This window comes from Nicotiana sylvestris, chromosome 6 (genome assembly GCF_000393655.2).
Source record: "Nicotiana sylvestris chromosome 6, ASM39365v2, whole genome shotgun sequence".
NCBI lineage: Eukaryota > Viridiplantae > Streptophyta > Magnoliopsida > Solanales > Solanaceae > Nicotiana > Nicotiana sylvestris.
In genome coordinates, this window is record NC_091062.1 from 54,126,356 (window position 1) to 54,147,847 (window position 21,492).

General features: G+C 41.4%; 1 protein-coding gene across 1 annotated transcript; it reads right to left on the reverse strand.

Annotated features, from left to right (window-relative positions):
- Positions 1 to 11,513: 11,513 nt before the first annotated feature.
- LOC138870629 (uncharacterized) lies at positions 11,514 to 12,782 on the reverse strand. The gene has a single exon (XM_070148452.1). It carries the CDS (start codon positions 12,780 to 12,782, stop codon positions 11,514 to 11,516), a length of 1,269 nt encoding a protein of 422 aa, XP_070004553.1.
- Positions 12,783 to 21,492: the final 8,710 nt, after the last annotated feature.

Here is a 21,492-nt window from a genome sequence, read left to right on the forward strand (position 1 = left end):
ACTCAATTTCTAATCTTCTATCGTAGTTGAATCCTTGAAGATATCAAACTCTAACACTATCTTTATCTGGATTGTCTTCTCTTCATATAAGGAGACTTTCTCCCCTTATCCAATATGCAACGTTTTTGATCAGATCAGGAGATATTGCTACTTGATCAGTAGGACTTATCTCCTTCACATGCATCTCACATGTGTAGGTTGATCATGACAGTGCTTCACAAGATGGACCTGGTCCATGACTGAGTTCATTTGTCATTCTTCAAAACATTACCTGTTCTTGGGCCAACAAATTCCCCCTTTTTATGATGACAAACTCTATGCTTTTTACTGATCAAAAAACCTGTAAGAACTCATCTTAACCATCAACACTAAACTTTAGAAAATTTTTTTTTCATTAAGGACCAGGTTAATTAGGTTATAAATATCACTTATTTCAGAATATGTGTAAAGCACAATATCTCTTCCCCCTTTTGGCATCATCAAAAAGTTTCATACACAGTGTGAATTCCAAATTTTAATAAGTACTCATGGCCACTGGGGCAACTGCAAGTGCAATCATGGTGTAATCGTGAGTAATCAAACACACATATTTAAACTATCAAGGTCAGAATAATCATTGAACAAGAAAAAACAGAAGTTGTCATTGAGAGAGATATGTTGCCACTAAAAATCCACAAAAAGAAAGAAAAATATCCAAACCATGAGCAAAAAACAGAAAAATCCCTAATCTGGGTCATTGGGGGATACTAGAACTAGTTCAGGAGACAGAAACTAGGAGTCCTAAGGCTTGGAGGAACTAGAGGGTTGAGTTTGGAGAAGATTCAGCATGTTCTGAAGAATTCCATCATTCTTCTCCTTTTCTTTTGCAAGCTCAATTCTGAGACCATCCCTCTCAGCTTCCACTTCAACCATACGATCCTTGAGCCTAGCAATTTTAGCATCCTTAGCTGCACATTCCTGAACCAAAGTCCTAACCTTGCTTTTGATAGGTGTCCTCAAGGATGAACCAGGTTCAACTGGGATGGAATTGACTAGATAGTCACAAGCAATAAGAGTTTGATGCCAAAGTATTCTTTGCTCGAGGCCATTTCCCATTTCTTCAGAGGCACATTGAGCCTGTCTAGAACTGTGGTTAGTATGAAGCCATATGGGGTAGCATGAGCCTTGGAACCATTTATGACCCTGTCTAGCAGTTTGACTATGAGGGCAGGCCAGTTGATTTGCCTTCCTCTCTCCAGGCATTCCATAAGAACCAGATCCATGTAGTTGGCAGTGTGCCTTCTCTCCTATCTTGACAATAAGCACTTGTTGACAAACTCAAACACCACCTTGTGCTGAGGCCTCATCTCACTTTTGCACAGCTCTGGCTTCATTCACATTCTCTGAATCACAGAACCTTTTGGTGATTTCAAGGGCAGTGGGGAGAGAGTCTAGGCATGGACTCCTTTTCCTAGTATAGTCATCAAACCCTTCAGAGGGCATGTCCAGAATCTCTCCCAGTTTCACAGCATCAAACTGCACTTGAACTCCCTTCACCTGGCTACTGACAACTCCATCCTTAACAGCAGCATTTGCCATAAATTCAATCAACTCATTTCTAGCTAGCCTACCTTCCATCTGAAGGACCATGTCCTTCCATCCTTGAGCAGCCAAAGAGTCTACCAATCTCATCATCTCTAGTTCCACCAGGTCCTTCAACAATCTACCTTTTAAGATTTTTCTTCTACCAAAAATGGCAAGCTTATCCTGTTCCTTCTCAGATTCATCTTCTTCTTCTTCTTCTCCACTCCAATCATCATTATCAGAAACTTTGGTTTGTTTAACTTTCACTGTAGATCTTGTCCTCTTGGCTAGTATGGGTTCAGCAGCTACAAGCACAGAGGAGGACTTCTTAGAGGAAGTCTTGGGTTTCTTAGGCTTGGGTGAAGGAACCTCCACTATTGTACCCCTCTCTTGATGGACCAGTTCCATCTCTTCTTCCTCAACAGCCTCTGAGGATTCTGCAACCTTTCCTTTTTCCCATATCCTTTTTCTTTTTCTTGCTTTCTTCTAAAGCCTTTTATAGATCAGCTTCACTCTGTTTTACCCTGCTTCTTGTGGCTCTACCCCTACGTACTGAAGAGGCAGTAGGTGTTGGGGATGAATCTTTTCTTTTCTTGGATGGCTTGGGAACATTTGGGGCTTTTGGTGTTGTAGCTTTACGTTTCTTTGGGTCATAACTTGCCCCAAACTTTTTCAGTAGGTTAGCCAAGGTTTATTTAGTCGATGAAATAGGTTCATCTCTTTGTTTGCTTAGATGAACCAACCCCTCAGCTGCTTTCCCAGAACCACTTCCCCCTGACTTCATGCCACACTGATCTAACCTATCTTGTGCAACCCCACATATAGCAAGAACTGCTCCCTTCCCTTTTCCCCTCTCTTCACCACATGCACTCTCTCTCTCTCTCTCTCTCTCTCTCTCTCTCTCTCTCTTTCTTTTTCAGACTTCTTTTTACCTCCACTCCTACTCATCTCAGGCAACTCAACATCCCTAATGGGTCCAACCAGAACAAACCTAGTTTCTAAGTTTTCAACCACAGAAGAACTCACCTCAGAAGGAGATTCTTGAGTCTTTTCAGAGCCAGAAGACACATGTTCATCTCCCTCAGTCGCGGATTGAAAGGATTCAGACTCAGAGCTAGAATCAAACTTTGGAGCTGGGCTTTCTTTCACTTGTCTAGCTTTTAACCTTTCATTTAAAACCTTCCTCAAAGCCCCAGATGCTACAGTCTTTCGAGCAAGCATTTTCTGCCTTCGAAACCTAGGTTTTGGAGATGCACTGGGTGGAGTAGATGAGGATGAATTTGAGGGTTATGGTGGTGGAGGAGTGCCAAGATGATCTTGTGGGTTAGACATGATACTTCGTTTCTTGAGAGAATTTGGGAATTTTGGAGAAGAGGGCAATTAGAATTGAAGAGGAGTTTTTGACGGTTTTAGAATGATGAAGAAGACTGGAGATGTGGTGTGTATTTAAAGTCAATTAGACATTAAGTAAGTAACTATAGCTTTTTCAGGGGTCAAGTAGAAGTCTAATCAAACTGAAATTCCAGAATTTTAATGATAGATTTGGCTTCCCTAGATATTAGGCAAAAAATCACGGTTTAGAGTTCTAGATGGATGGAACTATTTCAATGCTCAACGGATAGAATTTTCTAGGAATTTGACAAGTATAGGACTTCTGCTCATGATTGAATTATTAATCTTTCTAATTGTGCAGAGTTTAAAAAACATACCTGAGCTTTCATATGAACCCATACTGATGAACCAGGTTCTTCATATAGAACTCTCTTGAACATGCTTCAAATGACATAATAGAGAAAATGTTGTAAGAGATTAGTGAGTCATATATACACATGTCATAGGAGTATACTAATTAAAGTATGAAGCTGAATAAGAATTAATCTAGATATTTACACAGGTTTAGAATATATATATATATATATATATTCATTGTGCATTCTGAGCTGGACCTATTAGGTGATCTTAATCATCCCTACTTCCAACCTGTTCCTTTCAAAGTTTTCTCTACTCAGTGCTTTAGTAAAGATGTTAGCAATTTGCTTATCAGTAGCACAGAATTCTATGAAGATCAATCCCTTCTCATAGTTATCTCTTAAGAAGTGGTGTATAATATCTATGTGCTTCGTCCTCTTATGATGAACGGGGTTCTTTGTCATACTTATAGTACTAGTGTTATCACAGAATATGGGAATGCAACCAACTTCAATGCCAAAATCTACCAGTTATTGTCTAATCCATAACAATTGAGCACAACAGGATGCAGCAGCAACATATTCAGCCTCAGCAGTGGATAATGCCACTGAATTTTGCTTTTTAGTGGCCCAGGATACAAGACATGAACCAAAAAAGTGACCCATACCTGAGGTGCTCTTTTTATCCACTAGAAAACCTGCATAATCAGCATCAGCATATCCTACTAGATTGAAATTGCTAACTTTGGGGTACCAAAAACATAGATCAGTGGTGCCTTCCAGATATCTTAGTATCCTCTTGACAGCAGTCAAGTGAGACTCTTTTGGATTAGCCTGAAAACGAGCACAAAGCCCTACACTGAAAACAATGTCAGGTCTACTGGCAGTAAGATACAAGAGTGAACCAATCATACCCCTATACAACTTTTGATCAACTGATGAACCAGGTTCATCAATGTCTAATTTAGTGGCAGTTGCAATGGGTGTGTCTATTTCTTTTAATTCTTCCATTTTAAACTTTTTTATAAGCTCTTTTGCATACTTCTGCTGATGTATCATGGTTCCATTAGGACTTTGTTTGATCTGCAAGCCTAAGAAGAAGTTAAGCTCACCCATCATACTCATTTCAAACTCACTCCCCATTAATTTTGCAAAGTCCTTACTTAGCTTATCTGTGGTGGCCCCAAAGATTATGTCATCAACATATATTTGTACCACAAGGAGATCCTTACTTTTTTCTCTTAAGAATAAGGTAATGTCAATTTTACCTCTTTTGTAACTATGCTCCAGTAGGAATTTGGACAGTCGTTCATACCATGCTCTTGGGGCCTGCTTGAGTCCATAGAGAACCTTGTCTAACTTGTACACATGCTCAGGACATTCTTTGCTCTCAAACCCTGGAGGTTGTTTTACAAACACTTCTTCTTTCAGGTAGCCATTCAGGAAGGCACTTTTGACATCTATTTGATGAAGAGTGAATTCCATGTGTGCTGCAAAGGCTATGAGGAGTCTGATTGCCTCTAGTCTTGCAACTGGAGAAAAAGTCTCATCATAATCTATGCACTCCTCTTGGTTGTAAACTTGGACTACCAGTCTTGCCTTGTTTCTTGTAACTGTTCCATCTTCATCAAGTTTGTTTCTGAAAACCCATTTTGTACCAATAACTGATCTATCATTGGGTCTTGGAACTAGATGCCAAACTTGACTTCTCTCGAACTGATTGAGTTCATCTTACATTGCATTCACCCAATCTACATCATGCAAAGCCTCAACAACATTTTTAGGTTCAATAAGAGATAAAAAGGCATCAAAAGCACACAGATTCTTTAATTGTGATCTAGTTTTGACTCCAGAAGTGGGATCAGCGATAATGTTCTCAATAGGATGAGAACTTTGATACTTGTGAGGTTTCACAACCAACTGGTTTCTTCTAGATGTTTCTCCCATGTTCAGTTGCTGAGGAACAGGGTCATGAATAGGTTCTTTTAGGGGATTTATTTCAATTCCTCTTTGATCAGTTCCCCCTGTCAGGTTGCCCTGGATGGAAGAACATGTTCCATTACATGTTCCTTATTTTAGTTCCACTTTGACTTGTGCTGAGGCTTCAGTCAAATCCTTTACCAATTCAATGGCTTCATATTCATTTTCCTGTCTCTCGAAAAGAATGTTAGTTTCATCAAATACGACATGTGCACTTTCTTCTACACACAAAGTTCTTTTATTGAACATTTTATATACTTTTCTATGTGAAGAATATCCCAAGAATACTCCCTCATCACTTCTGGGATCAAACTTACCTAGGGAGTCTTTTCCATTATTGTGCACAAAGCACTTGCATCTAAATGCCCTAAGATGGGATATATTTGGTTTTCTCCCTTTAAGTAAATCATAGGGAGTCTTCTCTACAAGGGGTCTAGTCATGCATCTATTGATAATGTAACATGCAGTGTTTATAGCCTCTGCCCAGAAGCTATGGGGCAATTTACTAGAAAGAAGCATGGTCCTAGCCATGTCTTCAAGAGTCATGTTCTTTCTTTCAACTACTCCATTTTGTTGAGGAGTCCTAGGGGCAAAGAAGTTATGAACTATACCATTTTCATCACAAAATTCAGCAAACTTAGCATTTTCAAATTCAGTTCCATGATCAGACCTGATTGATGCAAGTTGATTTCCTAATTTTTCTGAGTTTTTCTAACAAAGGCAGTGAACATGTCAAATGCTTCATTGTTAGATGTTAGAAATAGTACCCAGGTAAATCTAGAATAATCATCAACAAGTACCAATACTTATTTCTTTCCTCCTCTACTCATGGTTCTTATTGGACCACAGAGATCCATATGAACCAGTTCTAACGACTTGGTTGTGCTTACCATTTTCTTGCTTTTGAAAGATGATCTTACATGCTTCCCCCTTGCACAGGACTTACAAACTTTGTCTTCTTTGAACTTGATATTGGGTAACCCTATCACCAAGCCCTTAGAAACCAGTTTGTTTAACTAATTCAGACTGCCATGATCAAGTCTTTTATGCCACAGGAGGGGATAATTATCAAGCACACTTAGGCAGGTTAGTTCATTTTCTAAGAGAGTAGACAAATCTATAATGTAAATATTGTTAACTCTTTTTCCCTACAAAACAATCTTGTCAGTGGTAAGGTTAATCACAAAGCATTTAGTAGAGGTGAATGCTACAAGGTTACCTCTATCACATAGTTGTGACACACTGATCAGGCTGTATTTCAAGCCATCTATCAAGTAGACATTCTCAATGGAGTGAGAGTCTGTCTTACCCACCTTTCCAACCCCAATGATCTCACCTTTCTTCCCATTTCCAAAGGAGACATTGCCTCCCCTTAAGTCCTCAAGTGAAAGGAACTGGTTCTTGATTCCAGTCATATGTTTTGAGCAGCCACTATCGATGTACCATATTTGGTTGCTTCCCTTCACTTGGACCTGTAAAAAGAAATCAGGGGTTAGTCTTAAGAACCCAAACTAGTTTGGGTCCCTTTCTATGGTCAAAGGGATAAATCAGATTCCTTCTAGCCCACCCAAGCAGCCTATTTTTTCTTGAACAAAAGTTTTGTTCTTTTGACTGGCCTTTTCTTTTGCATTACATTCATTTTTGTAATGGCCAGTCTTGCCACAGTGTGTGCAAATTTTGTTCTCAGGAAGGGTGACGTACTTGCTTTTAGGATCCCACTTAGGTGTTTGAGTCCTATAACCATGTCCTCTTTTGTTGCTACTGTGATGTTCTTGTAGCCAGGAGAGTGCATCAGAAGCCTTGTTCCATTTGCAAGTTCTGTCTAGTTCATGTTTTACCTTCCCCAGATCTTCTTTTAATACTCTTATCTGCTCATCTTTCCTGTACAACTCATCCTTCATTCTTCCTAAGTTTTCTTCTAGGGTGAGATGTGTGTGATCAGCTTTCTTCTTTCCTATTCATAGCTTCAGTTTTAAGTTCCCAGACCTAAGTTTTAGGACACTGGTGTCAAGTACAATAACCTGGTTCTTCAACTCAGTATTTTCACTTTCACTCTTATTAGATCTAGACTCTAGATTTTTGCACTTGGCTTTTAGGATCATGCATTCCCTAGACAGCTCTTCCTTCTCATTGTTAATTATCTCAGACTCATCAATGAAGTCTAGCAGTAGCTCAGACAACCTTTCTTTAGACAGGAATTTAATCTTGTCTTTGAGATGAAGAATACTTACCTCTTGTTCATCATCTGATTCTCTGATGGCCATAAGTGCTTGTTCATCTCCAGCTTCATCTTCCGAGTCCTCATCTGATGTTTCTCCCCAGGCAGCAACCATAGCCTTTGTTGATCCTTTGTTCCTTTTTGGTTGAACCTGTTCCTTCTTCATGTTCCTTCGTTCAGCCCTTTCCTTCTTCCACTCAATTTCCCATTGAGGGCAATTATTGATCATGTGATCAGTCTTACCACACCTGTAGCAACCCTCATTGGTCTATTTCTCAGGAGCCCTTGGTTTGTTGAAGGTTGTACCTCTTGAAGAACCCTTTCCTCTCATCAGGTACTTTTTGAAGTATCTTGTCATCATAGCCATTTCATCATCCTCCAGATCTGAACCTTCAGCAATTCTGAGAGCCAGACTTCTTTCCTTCTTTGGTGCATCCATTTTCATGGTTTGCCTTCTCAATTCATAGCTAGTAAGGTTTCCAATTAGTTCATCCAGCTTGAGGGTAGCAATGTTCTTTGATTCTTAAATAGCAGTGATTTTGCTTTCCCAAGAGACTGGCAAAACCTTGTCAAAATCTTCTCAACTTTGTATTCTTCAAGAATAATCCTTCCAAGAGACTTAAGTTCATTTGTCAGTGTGGTGAACCTTGTATACATCTCTTGGATGGTTTCTCCTTCCTTTATGGTGAAATTCTCATACTGAGAATACAGCAGTGTTCCTCTGGACCTCTTCACCTGAGGTGTTCCTTCATAAGCCACCTGCAAAGTGTCCCGGATTTCTTTAGCAGTGGCACAACTTTGAATTCGACTGTACTCATCTCGACCTAGTCCACACACAAGCCATTTCTTGGCCTTGGCATTCTTCTCCCACTTCTTCAGGTCTTCAGCAGTGCAGTCAGCTCTTGTCTTTGGCACATCCACTCTTTTAGCATTCTTCTTAGTAGTGGCTAGAGGACCATCAGTGACTATATCCCAGAGTTCATAGTCTTCTCCTATGATGTGATCCCTCATCATGTTCTTCCACCATGAATAGTACTGACGATTGAAGAGTGGAGGCCTAGCAGTGGATTGCCCTTCCCAATTCCCAGGTGGTGCACTCATGTTGATCTTTTCCTAAGGTGTTAGCCTCTTCAAGGATAACCTGCTCTGATACCAATTGATGTTCTAAACGTCAATACCACACAAGAGGGGGGTGATTTGTGTAGTACCTAATTTTCACTCTAGAAGAACCTAGTTCTTCTAGGTGTTCTAACTACCACTGTTTGCAGAATAAAAAGTACATAAAATAAAGAACACAGAGATTTTTACGTGGAAAACACCTGGCTCAAAAGGTGAGAAAACCACGACCTACTACTCAGTAGGATTTTCCCAAACTTCTACTAAAATCACTGAGCCAAAACAGCATTTACAAAACTCTTGGTAAACCTAAGGATTACCTCTAATCCCATTGTAGCAACCAGCCTTTAACTGTTGCGACAACATCAAGTTAGCTTATAACTTGAACACTCAAAGTACCTAATACAATTGCTTCTATGAAAGCAGAAAGGTACAACTTTAAACCACATACTACAATTGAACTAGAATAAGAAAAAACACAATAAAACTGGTTTTTCTATCTCGTTCAAGTAGCTTCAAGAGTGCACACTCAAATTTCACACAAATTGCTTGTAAAATCGCCTTGCTCTTTTGCTTTCAATTTTGTTTAACTTCTGAGTTTATGCAATACCTGTAAAAGAGAACAATCACTGTCATTTAATAGGTTAGAAGTCATAGTTTGATTGGGACTCAATTTCTGATCTTCTATCGTAGTTGAATCCTTGAAGATATCAAACTCTAACACTCTCTTTATCCAGATTGTGTTCTCTTCATATAAGGAGACTTTCTCCCCTTTTCCAATATGCAACCTTTTCAATCAGATCAGGAGATATTGTTGCTTGATCAGTAGGACTTATCTCCTTCATGTGCATTTCACATGTGTAGGTGATCATGATAGTGCTGCACAAGATGGACCTGGTCCATGACTGAGTTCATTTGTCATTCTTTAACACTTCACCTGTTCTTGGGCCAACAATGGTGGTGAGAGGTATTTCGTTTTTCTTTAAGATTCCATCGGCCCTTTGGAATTCATCACAATGCTTGACAAGCTCACTAGCATCCTTGTAGAGAATAGGTCAATAGAATCCATAACTCATCACTTTTGTCGCCGTTCTAGCTCCACCATGGTGACCACCATATGGTGAAGAGTGGAAAGCCTCAAGAGTTCCCACTTGTTCCTCCTCTGACACACATGTTCGAGTCACACAATAGGTACAAATCCAGAAGAGGTACGGTTCATCCCAATAATAGTCAAGGCAATCCCATTTGAGTTTATTCCTTTGGTTTGAAGAGACCTCATTTGGTACAATGCCGCTCACAAGATAATTTGCTAAATCGGTGAACCATGGAATCTCGGTTATTGAAATGGCTAAAAGTGGCTCGTCGGGAAAGGAATCATTGATCTCAAGGCCATCATGTGTCCTCCCCTCCTCCTCCAATTGAGATAAGTGGTTTGCCACTTGATTTTTTCTACCTTTGTGGTCTTGGATTTCTAGATCGAATTCTTGCAATAAAAGAACCCGCCACATTAACCTCGACTTTGTATCCTTCTTGCTCATTAAGTACCAAAGCGCCGCATGATCGGTGTGGAAAATCACCTTTGTACCTATCAAGTATGGGCGGAACTTCTCCATAGCAAAGACAATAGTAAGGAGCTACTTGGGCATTATTCATGGTCTTAGTAGCATAGTAGACCAGATGAAAGATTTTGTTGATACATTGCCCCAAAACTGCTCCAACTACCATATCACTTGTGTCACACATGAGCTCAAAAGGCAAGCTACAATCCGGTGTGGTGATAATAGGAGTAGTTGTCAATTTGAACTTGAGTAATTCAAATGCCTTCATGCAATCCTCATTGAAATGGAATTGGCATCCTTCTACAAAATCTTACACAAGGGGTTCACCACTATGGAAAAATCCTTGATGAAACGGCGATAGAACCCAGCATGACCCAAGAAAATCCTCACTCCTTTCTCTGATGTAGGGACGGAAGTTTAGAAATGACGTCTATTTTGGCCTTGTCGACCTCAATACCATTCTTTGAAATTTTATGGCCAAGGACAATGCCTTCCTCGACCATGAAGTGACATTTCTCCTAATTCAATACAACATTCGTCTCTTCACATATTGCCAAGACCTTATCCAAATTGTTCAAGCAATCATCAAAAGAATTTCCGACCATGGAAAATTCGTCCATGAAGACCTCAAGAAAATCCTCCACCATGTCGGTGAAGATAGCCATCATACACTGTTGAAAAGTTATCGGTGCATTACATAACCCAAATGTCATCCACAAGAATGCGAAAGTACCATAGGGAAATGTGAAAGTAGTCTTTTCTTGATCCTCCTAAGCAATAAAAATTTGATTGTACCCGGAATACCCATCGAGGAAACAATAGAAAGCACGGTCGGCCAACCTATCAAGTATTTGATCAAGGAAGGGAAGTGGGAAATGATCTTTCCTTGTGACTTTGTTGAGCTTGCGATAGTCCATAAACACTCCCCACCCGGTCACTGTTCTTGTAGGAATCAACTCGTTCTTGTCATTGGTAACTACAGTCATGCCCCCTTTCTTTGGGATACATTGCATTAGAGAAGGCCACAAACTATCGGAAATGGGGTAAACAAACCCGGCATCCAACCACTTTATGATCTCCTCTTTGACCACCTCTTCTATTGCTTCATTGAGCCTCCTTTGATGTTCTACGGAGGGTTTGGCACCCTCCTCCAAAATAATTTTGTACATGCAAAAGGCGGGGCTTATGCCTCAAATATCCACCAATGTCCATCCTATAGCTTTCTTCCCTTTTTGTAGTACCGCCAATGTAGAGTCTACCTACACGTGAGTCAAACAAGAGGAAAGAATAATCGGTAAAGTAGAACAAGGGCTAGGGAATTCATACCTGATATGCGGACAAAGTGGGAGGCTCCTCGATTGAAGGTTTTGTTGGAGGAGTCTTCAGATTTTAAAGATCCAAGTATAACTTGTGGGGTTCATAAGTGTATGACCCCATTCCTTGCAATGAATTCACACATTTCACATAGCCTTCTTTCTCTTCATCATCATCAAGGTTGAGCAAAATGGCTTCCAAAGTATCCTCAATATTCATTATGGCACTAGCATCATCAATAATCATATCGATCACCAAGTCCACGAACGAACAAACTTCATTGTTATTCGGTTGCCTCATAGATTTGCACACATGGAATACCAACTTTTTATCACCCACCCGAAAGGTGAGATAACCGGCTTTCACATTAACAAGAGCCTTCCCCATATCAAGGAAAGGTCTGCCCAAAATAATAGGCACATCATAGTCCACTTCACAATCAAGAATCACAAAGTCGGCCAAGAGGATGAACTTATCAACATGAACCAACACATCATCAATAATACCCAAAGGTCTCTTTGTTGTACGATCAGCCATTTGTAACCTCATGGATGTGGGTCTTGGTTTCCCAATTCCCAAAGTTTTGAACACTGAATAGGGCATCAAGTTGATACTTGCCCCAAGATCACAAATAGCTTTGGCAAAGTTGGCGCTTCCTATTGTACAAGGAATTGTGAAAGTGCCCAGATCTTCCAATTTAGGAGCCATTGAGTGCACAATTACATGTGTCATCTTTATAGTTTCACAATTCATCGACCTTTTCTTTTTCACCAAGTGCTCCATGAACTTTGCATATCCTGGCATTTGTTCCAAGGCCTCAACCAATGGCACGTTAATAGACAAACTCTTCATCATGTCAATGAAATTTTTGAATTGGTTCTCGCCATTTTTCTTGGCAAGCCTTTGAGGATATGGAGGAGGAGGCCTTGGTATTGGTGCCTTAGCCTTTTGCACTACCGGTTCCGGTATGTCAACTATGTGCTCCCTAGACGAGTTCACTTCTTCTTGAGTCTCCTCCACATTGTATTCAATATCAATTCTCACCTCATCATTTGCTTGCACTTCATTGCTTGGCATCTCATCTTCTTGTACCAATTGTTCATCATCCATAATTTTCTTTTTGCTTGAGGTGGTTGCATCCCCACCTTTTACACTCCTTGTAGTCCCGGCCATGGCATATCCCGTGTTGTTCCCACCCTTTGGGTTCACCACCATATCACTTGGTAGTGCCCCCTTAGGACGAGTGTTCAAAGCTTGCGAGATTTGGCCCAATTGAACTTCCAAATTGTAAATTAAAGTATTGTGAGAGGCTAGTTGAGCATCGGAGTTGGCATTCTTCTCCATCATTTGTTTAAACATGTTCCCAATTCATCCCATCTCATTGTTAGGAGAGCTCGGACCTTGAGAAGGATAAGGAGGCGGGTTGCTCGGTTTTTGAAACATCTGCGGCCTTTGAAAACCCGACCCCCGGTTGTTGTTATTGTTGTACCCTCATTGGTTGTTGCCTCCCCAATAGCCTTGATTATTGCCAATCCAATTGCTTTGGTTATTGTGATTGCTCCAATTTCCTTGATTGTTTTGATTGTTCTAATTCCCTTGACTATTACCACCATTCCAATTACCTTGGTTGTTTGAATTCCAATTCCCTTGATTTCCTTGCGTTCGTCATTGTTATTGATTCGGGCCTTGATTATTGTTACTTTGACCTTGGAAGTTGTTCACATATTGTACTTCCTCCTCTTGTTCATTGTATTGTCCATTTTGATCAAATCCACTATCATCTTGCACATAATTTTCAACTCGATTTTGCACTTGAGGATCCTTTTGCCTTCTCTTGTTTACCATCATAATAACTCCCACTATTGCTTTTACTTGCTTGGGGCCTTACATTTGTTAAAGTTGAGCTTTGGCTAGTTGATTCATTGTGGTGGTCAATTCGGCAATTTCTTGCCCATGATCATGTAATTCTTTATGCAAGTGAATCATATTTGGATCGCCTTGAGGGACGTTTGCTCTACTTTGCCATGACGATGAAGTATCTGCCATTTCATCTAGAATCTCACAAGCTTCTGCATACGGCGTTTTCATGAAATTTTCACCGGCAAGTTGGTTGACCACGCATTGATTGGTAGTATTGATCTCTCTATAGAAAGTTTGTTTAATCATTGCCTCCGTCATGTCATTATTGGGGTACTCTTTGACCATTGTTCGGTATCTCTCCCATATATCATGCAAAGACTCGTTGGGTTCTTGTTTGAAAGCTAGAATCTCATCCCTAAGAGTTTCCATATACCCGGGAGAAAAGAACTTGGAAATGAATTTCTCGGCCAATTCATCCCATGTATGGATAGAATGATTTGGCAACCTCTCTAACCAATCCAAGGCCTTCCCCTGTAGAGAGAAAGGGAATAGCCTCAACCATAAAGCATCCTTAGGGATGTTTGTCTGTTTACTCCCCCAGCAAGTGTCAACAAACCCTTTCAAGTGCTTGTACGCATTTTGATTCGGAGCCCCGGTAAAGAATCCATGTTGTTCTAACAACATAAGCATAACATTTGTAATTTGAAAATTTCCCGTCCTAATGCGGGGCGGGACTATGGCACTTGCGAATCCTTTATTTGGCAATACTCGGCGTACCGCCACTCTTGGATGAGGTGGGGGTGGAACGGAAACGTTGTCTTAAGGTGGCCGACCTCGTCTATTTGCTTGAGGTTCAAGAGGAACCTCATTAACTTGGTCATCATCCCCATCACCCCCCAATGGCATGTTTCCTGGGGAGGATCATTGTTGTTGAGAGCCATTGTATCACCTACAATTGTTTCACAAAAAGATTAATAACCCGGGAGGAAAGGAAGACAAATCACACACAAAACCAAATATATAGCTAAATCCGTTTTTAGCTCCCCAGCAACGGCGCCAAATATTGATGTCGCCCAAGTTCACACCTCAAACTGAGGTTGTGAAGCGGTCGATGCAATTATAATTACCCAACTAGGAGTCGGGATCGAATCCACAGGGAGCATAGATGAGATTAGGTATATACTCGGACTAAGCGTATAATGTGTCCAAAATGCATTTCCACATACTTGTTGTTTTTGCCTACTTCTAAATTAAGCTATTGTTTGCAAATATAAAACTAGAGAATGATATTTTTGGTGTTGTTTTTCAAGTTTGTAAAAGATCTAGGGTTGTGACTTCCACCTAGGTGGTTGCCTAACGGGTTGTGGGCTTTAGAGCAAGTTTCGTTGGTAGGGGCGTAATATAGCAATCAACACACAATTACCCACTCAATACCTCTCAGTAATAGAGTGGTTTTGCCCAATTTGTCTTTCTTAAGTCCAAATGGATAATTCACAAAACAGTTGATAGATGCTCAAGTCGGGTTTTACTATCTCTAGATTCAACCCTTTAATTGGGACTATCAATTTCTCGAGTTCATCCCAATTTCTTGTTAACCAAGTTTTCCTAGACTCAGTCTCTCTTTCTCAAGTAGAGACTAAGTCAAATACGCTTGAATCAATGTTTGCAACCATTAATTTTACAATTAAAGCAAGAACTAGGCTAAATATTACACACCCAACCATAAACAAGCCCTAAATCAAACACCCATTAGGTACCCACACTAGGGTTGGGTCACAACCCTAGCTAAACATTTAGCTACTCATAGATGAAAATGAAGAAATTAAAGAAGAAATGATAATTAAACTCATATTGCAAGATTAAAAGACAAAAATCTAAATTTTAATCATAAAGTAAGCTAAAATCACTAAAACAAGTAAAGAAAAATAGCTACAGATGTTTGGATATTCAACTTAACCTAAAATCTTCAAAAAAGACTATTTATAGACAGTTGGAAATTTCGAACAAAAACGCCCTTTCGGAGGTTCTGTGGCATCACAATTCCATGTGTGGTCTACACTTCTTCATTAGTCTTGGCTGGAGCTTGGTCTGCGGTCGCATAATTCTGGATTGCGGCCGCATGTTGCTTGTTCTGCGGTCCGCACAATAGTGAGTGCGACCACACTTCCCTTTTCTACGGAACGCATAAATCTGTGTGCGGCCGCATGGCTTGATTCTGCGACCGCACAATAATTGTGTGGTCCGCATATCCTTGAAGCTTGAACTGGGACTTCTCTAAACTTGAACTCTTTGATGTTTTCTGTGGCAGCGTAATAATTGTGCGGTCCGCACATTGCATTAGACCTCTGTTGGATTCTCTTTGTATTTTGCGACTGCAGAAGGAATTCTGTGGTCCACACATTTAGCCTTTTGCCTACTTTTTGTCCTTGAGTTTATTTTACTCATTTTTGAGTTGGATTTCATCTTTTTGGCTCATTTCCTAATGCTCCTGCATTTAAGCACATTTCATCAGTTTTTGGGAATATAATTAAGCACTTTTGGACTAAAATGAAAGTAAAAAAGCGCTAATAAGTAGTCAAAATCCCCACTTATCAGGAGCTCGGAGTTGAGCGATTTTGGAGGAAATTTCATCACAAGGATTGGAGTAAGTGTTCTATACTCGATTTTATTTATATTTCATGAATATGATTTCAAAAGAGAAAGTTGGGGGTTTTTACTAAAGTTTCATAAAGCGAATTCTTGAGTTTTGAATGCTAATTTGGAGTCGGATTTGAATGAAACTAGTATGGATGGACTCATAATTGAATGTGTTGTCGGATTTTGTAAGTTTTGTCGGGTCCCAAGGTGCAGGCCCGGGTTTGACTTTTGGGTTGATTTTGAGCTTTTGATTAAAGGTTCGGCCTTTATCGATTGTGTTTGTTTCCTTTGGCATTATTTGATGTATTCGAGTTGCTTTTGGTTGGTCGTCTAGAGACGCGAGATGGCATTTTTGGAGTATCGTTTGGCTTGCTCGGTATTGGATTTGGCTTGATCGAGGTAAGTAACACTTCTAAACTTGGTGCTAAGGGAATGAAACCCCGAATTATGTGCTATGTGATTGATGTTGAGGTGACGCGCATGCTAGGTGACGGGTGTGTGGGTGTGCACCGTGATAATTGTAATTTTGTCGATTCCATGGAACTATGCAGTTATCTTAACATTTTACTGTATTCTATATATTAGAGCACTTAAGCTGTGATTTATGCTAGAAATCATGTTTAGGCTATATGTCGGTGCTATTTGGACCCACAGTGGTTATCTTTAGCTGTTGAGTTATTTACTTAATTATAGTTATGTACTCAGTTGTGTTTACCCTGAAAATGGTAATAACAACTAATTTTGATTTTGTGGTTCAAAAAATACGTGATCTATTTTTATGCTAGTTGTTAGGCAATGGATACTAAGTAAAAGATTAAAGAACAAGATTATAGCTTAGAGACGATGTGATAATCAAACCAAATGGCTGGAGGTCGGGGCCTTGAGTTGCCGTATAAGAGGCCTCAGGGTTGAGTATGGAGGTCGTCTTAGGGCAATCGAGGGGGGACTAACAGTTATGAGAGCTAAAATGATGGCTCTTTATGATCAATGATAAGCAATAAATGAAGAACAATAAATAGAACACAATAAATGTAAGCAATAAATGGAAGTAATGAGATCAAGAGAATATATTAGAGAGAAGAGAGAATGTTCGTGTGTATTAATGTTGAGTATCAGATCCCATTACCAAATGGCAAGGATCCCCTTTTTATATGAGGGGGAATCCTCACATAGTACAAATTCCTTTATTACAAAGATATGGAGCTAGTACAACTAATTAATGCCCTGATGTGGGCTCAGACTAGCCTAGCAGACCTTGTCAGCCCTAGCTACGCGTCTTGGGAACTTCCCACTTTTTCACCATACCCGCCGATCTATAATGCCTCGAGGTCGAGCGTCGATAGCCATTCGGGGGTGAATCTCGATCGTAGCCTCGAGCCTTTGAAAACGTGTTTATAAGAAATCATGATGATGGAAAACTAGACCTTCCAAATTTATCGTATACAGATAGTCCCCGCGTTTCCTAGAATAAAATAATAGCAAATGGTTTTGAACTCTTACTCCTTAGGCACTATCACCATGATGTCAGCTTATCAGAGCATATCTGCATTAACCCAAAAGTCGCGCAAGGGTCGTCGTCAACACGACTATCGAGAAGCCCATGAACCATTTCTGGTTTGGTTTCTCTGCTACCCATTCGGCTTATATAAATGCCCCAATTGCTTAATAACTCACACTTTGGTAATTTCTTCAAACTTTCAGAGCCAAATCCATCTTCCTCTACGCCCTTCTTTCTTTTTTTCTTGGTTTCCTGCCTTCCTTCTCGAGAAAAAGAAAACTTTGATTGCCATGGCCAGAACCTCCAAGAAAGTGCCTCGCAAAGATGAGGCTGCCTCTTTATCTCGAACATCCAAGAATAAATCCAAGGGTAAGCCCAAAGTGGCTCCTACCGTCAAATAGTGTACACACACCAGGTTCAATATCGTGAAGGATTTTTCCATCGAGAGACCTTCATCTACGCCAGGTTGATGTGAACACGTGTCCCGGTTCATCAGCATTGTGAAAGATATAGACAAAGTGCGGTCAGACTGCCAATGGGGGAAAAATGTTTGTTGAGATCCCTAGCCCTAAGGAAAGCATAACGGACCACAAGGCCGGTTTTCTTTATGTGTACACATACCCCTTCACCTTGGGCCCTGTCAACTCCTCGGACCCTTCTTCTCCGGCTATCGACCCGGTCATCCTTGACTTCTATTGTAAATACAAGGTGACACCTAGCCAAATATACCCCTCTTTCTGGAGAATATTTTAATTGCTTCACTACTTTTCCAGTAAGGCCAAAGGTACGACTTTTACCTTTGATCATCTGATCAGGCTATACAGCCCCCGTCTTCTTCGAGGCTTGATAAAGCTTCACCCTCGATCTTTGAAACACTTTTTCTCAAGTATCGACGAGCACAAGGATCGGGGATGGATGAGTCGGTTTGTCCGAGTAAGGACCTCGGACATTCTTCCGACTGGGTGGATGCTATTCCCGAAGGAGTGGAACATGAAGCGTAAGTGCCTCTTCTTTAAGTATGCTTTATCATCTTCTTACTTTCTTCAAAAAGCTAACTTTCTCTTCGCTCACGCAACCGCCTTTTGGTATCCCGAATCTGCTCCAGACCTGTTCGAGTGGATTAGAGAAATTAAATACTTCGTTCCCATATCCCGAGCGTTCTTGGCCTAAGTTGGCTAAAACACGGTGGGTGGCGAAGAATCATGGTAAAATTCTCTTTGCCGCCTCTATCATGTTTTCATATTTCTTCCCCATACCCTCTGTGCTAATAAAATTTGATTACTATGTTTGTGCAGGACTTGGCGAGGGAGTGAAGATGAGACCACCTCCTGACGTAGAGGGGGAATCCTCTAAGCCCGATAAAGTTAAGAAAAGGAAAGAGGCGAGGGCTGCCGAATCCCCTGAATCAAAGAAACCCAGGTCTCGCAGGCCTCGAGCCGAGGCCGAGGTCTCGTCGTCAGCTTTCAGAACGGGTTCCGATGATAGGGATAAGGATGATGATGGCGATGATAACCCTTTGGTACAAAGGAAGAGGTTGGGCACAGATTCCCCCCAAATGTCTGTGCCGAGGGCCGCCGAGTCGGGAAAGGCTGGTTCGGCTCGAGCCCATGCTTCGGATGACCTCTAGGAGGGTGCGGATACTATCCCTAAGCCTCTAGCCGGACGTGGTATAGCCCCTGCCGAGGAGACCATTACTGCTGGTTCCAAAGGGCCTGGAGCTTTTCGGGGACGGAGTTTGCCCCTTGGCGATATTGACGCCCTAAGTGGCCTTAATTTGGGTCCTCTCGAAGGGGGAGACGAGCTGGACAAATTCCTTGATGGCTTTGATTATGTCAGTGAGGACATTGTTCTTGACGCTCCCAACGCTATCGAGGAAGCGGAGAAGTTCCAGCAGAAGGTGATAACTTTTCATGTACACTTTTCAAACCTCAAGTATCTTTCCTCGTTTTCCTAATTCTTCTATTTTGTTGTAGGCTAAGAAGATGTATGATCACGCCTTCTCTAAGCTCAAAGATGAGCTTTCATGCCATGGAAAGGAGCTCGAGAAGCTCATCTGGGGACTGTAGGAGTCGGAGGCGTTCTCTGCCCGAAAGGAGGAGGAGTTAAGCGGGCTTCGGGCGAATTTGGAGGGAGAACTCCGAGAAAAGGCTGATCTTGCTGAGCGGGTAACTTGTTGTTCATAAATTCATTCATCATTCTCATAAGTCGATGTTTACTAACTTATCTTTTTCTTTTCAGATCGGGCAGAAGAACGTGGAGATCCTCGAGCTGAGGGGCAAAATAAGTTTGTGACCTCGGAATTGGCATCGACCCAGGGTCTTCTCCAAAACGCTCGAGAAGATATTGTTGCGCTATTTGTGGCCAAGTCTAAGGTCAAAGAAAATGTCGCTACTTATCTGAGAGACGCCGCCACCACAAATCAATAGCCCGAGATATATTAGTGGAGACCGAGCAAAAGCTAACTCGGACTGTCACCCACGCTAGTGCAAAGGCGAGGAGGCAAGCCTTAGAGGAAGCCAGTTCTAAAGATACCGATCTCTCAACTGAGATCAAGGAGGCCTGAGAGTTGGAGGTAGAATTGGCGCTCTTGGTTGCTGTGAATGAAGGTCACGGAGATGGTTCAGAGGGCAGTGGCAATGAAGAGTAGGCTTGCATTGCCTTTTGGCGCTCTTGGTTGTTTTGGATGAAGGTCACGGAGATGGTTCAGAGGGAAGTGGCAATGAAGAGTAGGCTTGCATCACTTTTCCTTCTCTCTTTTTTTTTGTATGTATTCCCGGGGAAACGGGTCTTGTAAAGATACCCCTTGTAAATATATTTTTTGGCAATGCAAGAAAATTTTTCTGCTTCAAGTCTTTGAACTCTTTATATTTCGGCGTTTATGCGGAGTTAACCTTCGAAATTTGATGTTGGCTCTTCAAAGCCCATACTTGGAGTAATCGGGGCCCTCGAGATCGGGCACCATCTCGAGCTTAGGTCGATAGCTTCTTTGGAGCAGATGCTTGTAATAGCAGAAATCCTCAGGGTCTCAATATTTCCCGAGCACTGTGTGATAGCATTATTCATGCGACACGGTAGTGGGGCCCCCGAGTGGTCCCACCAGTACATTTCCCCACAAAGTGGTGCTGTCATGGTCAGACCTAATTGGTCTCCTGGATAGGCGAACAGTCGTCGCTTGCCTCTATATATGCATTCGCTCATTTCTTAACTGGGGATTCTGCTATTCTGGGCAATTATCCCTCTCATAGAACTTTTGTTCTTTGTGCTAGCTCTTTCGTCATTTCAACTCAAAGCCTTCGCCCAAGTCTTCATCCTCCTCTTCCTATTTTACCGTAGGCATGGCTGTTACATCGAAATCCGTTCATCAAGGGGAGGAGAGTTCTACCTCTGTTCCGCGTTCGGTCGGTGATACACCGCCGGTATCTGGTGAGCTGACCTCGAGGTACTTTGTCTCAAGGAGAGACTTTACGTTGGAGAGACCTCCCAACATTCAAGGTCATCGGGAGCATGCATCGAGGTTCATCTCCTCAATAGAGGATGAACATATCGAGATGATTAGGAAAGATTGCGGATGGGGAGAAGGAGTGGTACTGTAGGTACCTTCCCCGGAGGAGAGCATCATGACCCATGTCGAGGGGTTTTTGAGTATGTATACGTATCCCTTTACATTGGGTTCCCCTGACAGGGTCGTGCTCGAGTTCTGTAGGAGGTATCAGGCTACCCTGGCGTAGGCTCAACCATCCTTTTGGAAGATAGTACTAATGATAAGGTACTTTGCAGATAAGGCCAGGCTCGAATTCACCCTTAGCCATCTCGTTAGGTTATATCGGCCTCTTCATTACCGGGGCTTGATTACTCTACGAAGCCAATCCACCCGGTCCCCTAGCGTTAACGACGAAGAGGATGAGGATCGAGGGTGGATGAGCTGGTTTGTTCGAGTACGGACAGTCGATATCATCCCTGGAGAGTTTTGCCATTTCCTGAGAAATGGAATTTCACACGTAAGTAGTGTACTTGTATTTTTATCGCTTTGTCCATAGTGGAGGCGGGCTCCATAAATAT

Coding starts and splice junctions, on each gene's coding strand:
- LOC138870629 (XM_070148452.1), bottom strand. CDS start 12,782: ATGGAGAAGAATGCCAACTCCGATGCTCAACTAGCCTCTCACAATACT.